The sequence below is a fragment of the Euprymna scolopes genome, chromosome 20 (genome assembly GCF_053919585.1).
Source record: "Euprymna scolopes isolate OS-2025 chromosome 20, ASM5391958v1, whole genome shotgun sequence".
Lineage (NCBI taxonomy): Eukaryota > Metazoa > Mollusca > Cephalopoda > Sepiida > Sepiolidae > Euprymna > Euprymna scolopes.
This window is the reverse complement of record NC_136501.1, coordinates 77,825,929-77,829,006: the sequence shown is the minus strand read 5'-3', so window position 1 is coordinate 77,829,006 and position 3,078 is coordinate 77,825,929. Positions and strand designations below refer to the sequence as shown.

Here is a 3,078-nt window from a genome sequence, read left to right as displayed (position 1 = left end):
TTGTTATGGGGGTAGAAAATACCGCCTTTATTAGTATCATACCTTGGTTCTATTAATTAACTATTAGTACAAAAGACAACAAAAAAGCTTTCATTTTTTTTTTTTCACATTTTTTTAAAACTGGGTGAAAGTTATTCTTTACAAAAATAAGAATAAAATACTATTACGGTATTACGTTGTAATTTTGCTATTTTCTGTTTCGGTAGTGCTTGTAAGATTTGCATCAGGTTCCGGGAAAATTCGAGCGGGCGCAAACTGCGCAAATACCAAAATTCCTAATACAACCCGCATTTAGTTCGTTTGATAAAGGTAGCAAGGATGTTTTTATGAAGAGCTGTTCTATAACGAACCCTATTTAAAAAATTCCTTGTTCCACTTATTTTCTTGACATGTTCTGACTAAAGTGAAAATATGACTGCGGTCTCTATTCCTAATTGTCTTTGCGTCAAGAATCACGATGAATGAAGAAAACATCCGCTCTGAGAAAAAGATACAGATAATAAGAGTCCAAATTGTAAAGCTATCATAGAGAAAATAGGCACATTTGTTTGAATTCGATATAATATACTGAATGCATTTTTCTTTTATTAAGACTGTACATATCTTTCGCACCAAAAAATATCGAAATGAATTGTCATAAATGGGAAAGAGCAACGAAAAAGAGCCGATTAAACATTTCTATTAAAAATGACAAATTCCAAACACTTTTGTTAATCATTTTATGCACAGATAAATGGATTAAAAATGTTACTTCTTACCATTTCTATTGCAGTTAGAGACATTTTTCTCCATACATTTTTTACATTTGGAATCTGCTTTAACAACCGCTGCGTTACTCAACCCATCATTTGTACATGCATCAGTTTTGTCATTTATTTTATTGCACGTACTATCGAATTGAGCCATATTTTTCCCCCTTGAAACACGTTTTGTTCCTATCTTCTTTTCCAAGTGCATATTATCTTGTAAAGTGAAAATATGACTGCGGTCTCTATTCCTAATTTTAGAACAACGCTCATCACAAAAGTTTTGATTTTCACATTTCGTTCGTACAAAACAAAGATCAATTTGGATGTGAAGATTTTGATTGCAGAAACAGAAAAAATCGTACGATTTCTGACATTTTCCTTCGTGTTTCTTTGCAAAATCTGGTTTCTTATTAGTTTGACGATTTTCAGTTCGAGGTTCTTCTTTACGCTTCTCTTGCCACTGGAATTCTTCTTTATGAACTGATTCATTTTCATTTTTCCCTTCTAGAATGTGGCAGTTGTGGTCATCACCGTGAATAAGTTCGATACCCACTGTTTCTTCCGAATGATTCGGCATACGAATGTCGTTTATCTCGGTTGAGATCATTGTAGAAACCGTATCAGAGTATACCATTGGGTCATCGAATTCATTATGATCATCTTGTACATTATCTTTAAACCTATTATCAGGTTCAATAAGATCTTTCGAACAATGGGGGTATCTTTCTTCGATTTGAACGGACTCTTCATCAACCTCTCTGTCTAAAGACGCATCTGCCGAAAAGAAATCTTCGGTGTCATGGTTTCCCCAATCGTGTTCAATTGATCCAGCTTTTAAATGCTTCTTCATCTTAAGAGAAGATGGCATGCTGGAAATCTCGCTGTTGGTGACAGTAATGCTTTTTTTATCTGCGTCTTGCAACAAACTGAAAACGGCTGACATAAGTGGTGCCCTTCGATTTCTGTCGGGGTCATGAAAATGATCTGTGTTCAAACCACGTGATTTCCTATCCAGCTGGTCAGTGAAAATGTTAATATGGCCTCGATGTACGTTCAATTTGACTTCCGCTGGCGAAACAACTGATCCTTTCTCGCCGGATTTCATTTCTCTCTCCAACTTTATCCGTCGTCTTTTTTTACTCCATTTTTGTAAAACATTCAAACAATCCGATAATCCATAGTATTTGGCTAATTCCTTAGCAGTGAAATTTTCCTTATCGCGAATCATGTCGTCGGCGCCATATTTAAGCAACACATTCACAATGTCACTTTTCCTCCAAAAGATGGCGATATGTAGAGGAGTTGATCCTTTATTTGTTTTGAGATTAGGATCAGCACCGTGGTGAAGTAATAATTGGGCAATCGACTTTTTCGTCCCAGCTGCAAAATGAATCGCGGCAAAATCTTCGCCCGGGATGATTGCATTCGGATCAGCTCCATTCCGTAATAATTTTTCTATTTTTACACAATCCAATTCATCGATAGCAGCCTTCAGCTTTTGAACGACAGGAGTCATTTTGCTAAAGAGTCGTTTGTGTTTTAGCCTGTAATTGACATGAATTACGTCATAGAAGATTAAATCACGTGTCACTTAAAATTGATTTCAATTGGCTGATGTTTTTTTTCCAGCATAAAATTAAGTGAATGAGTTTACTTTTAAATACAATTATCGAAAGAACCTTCGATCTTTATTAAACATTTTTAATGCTACTACTACTACTACTACTACTACTACTACTACTAATAATAATAATAATAATAATAATAATAATAATAACGCATTCTTTAATTATCCGTTTATTGATAAGTACATTTAAAATCCTATATATACGATTTTTCTATTAACATAAATGTAATAGAGCGCATATGAGCGCGTACGAAAATATCAGCAGCAGTTTAAGAAGGGATGACAAGCGATTAAATTAGCAGCAGTAGCCGAAAAAATTAGGTGTGTGCGAGTTGCCGCTGCGAGAAAAAGAAAAAAGGACACCACGTGGTCGAAAAAGAAAAAGTCGACGTCGAAGGAGATGGGCAGGTAAAGTGAATGCGACAGTGGGCTGGCTGTGACCGGCGTGCGGTCTGAAGAAAGAGAAACGCGCATTAGATTAAATGGACATATGGCAGCGAGAGACATTTTCAGTGATGTCAAGATGAGAATAAATGACCGCAATAAATGGTTTTGCTAAAAAAAAAAAAAAGAAAAGAAAATGCCGCCGGCTCGGATTTTTATTTCTTTCTTTTCTTGCGTTTGTTTTAACTGCTATCTCTCTCTCTCACACACACACACACACACACACACACACACACACACATATATATATATATATAT

The 3,078-nt window shown here is 35.5% G+C and overlaps 1 protein-coding gene across 1 annotated transcript; it reads right to left on the bottom strand.

Annotated features, from left to right (window-relative positions):
- Positions 1–223: 223 nt before the first annotated feature.
- LOC145241660 (uncharacterized) lies at positions 224–2,317 on the bottom strand. Its single transcript, XM_080104795.1, has one exon. The coding sequence runs from the start codon at positions 2,263–2,265 to the stop codon at positions 748–750; it is 1,518 nt and encodes a 505-aa protein (XP_079960921.1). The 5' UTR covers positions 2,266–2,317; the 3' UTR covers positions 224–747.
- Between the last annotated feature and the right edge of the window lie 761 nt (positions 2,318–3,078).

Bases quoted from the DNA above. Each gene is read 5' to 3' on its own strand.
- LOC145241660 (XM_080104795.1), bottom strand. From the start codon at position 2,265: ATGACTCCTGTCGTTCAAAAGCTGAAGGCTGCTATCGATGAATTGGAT.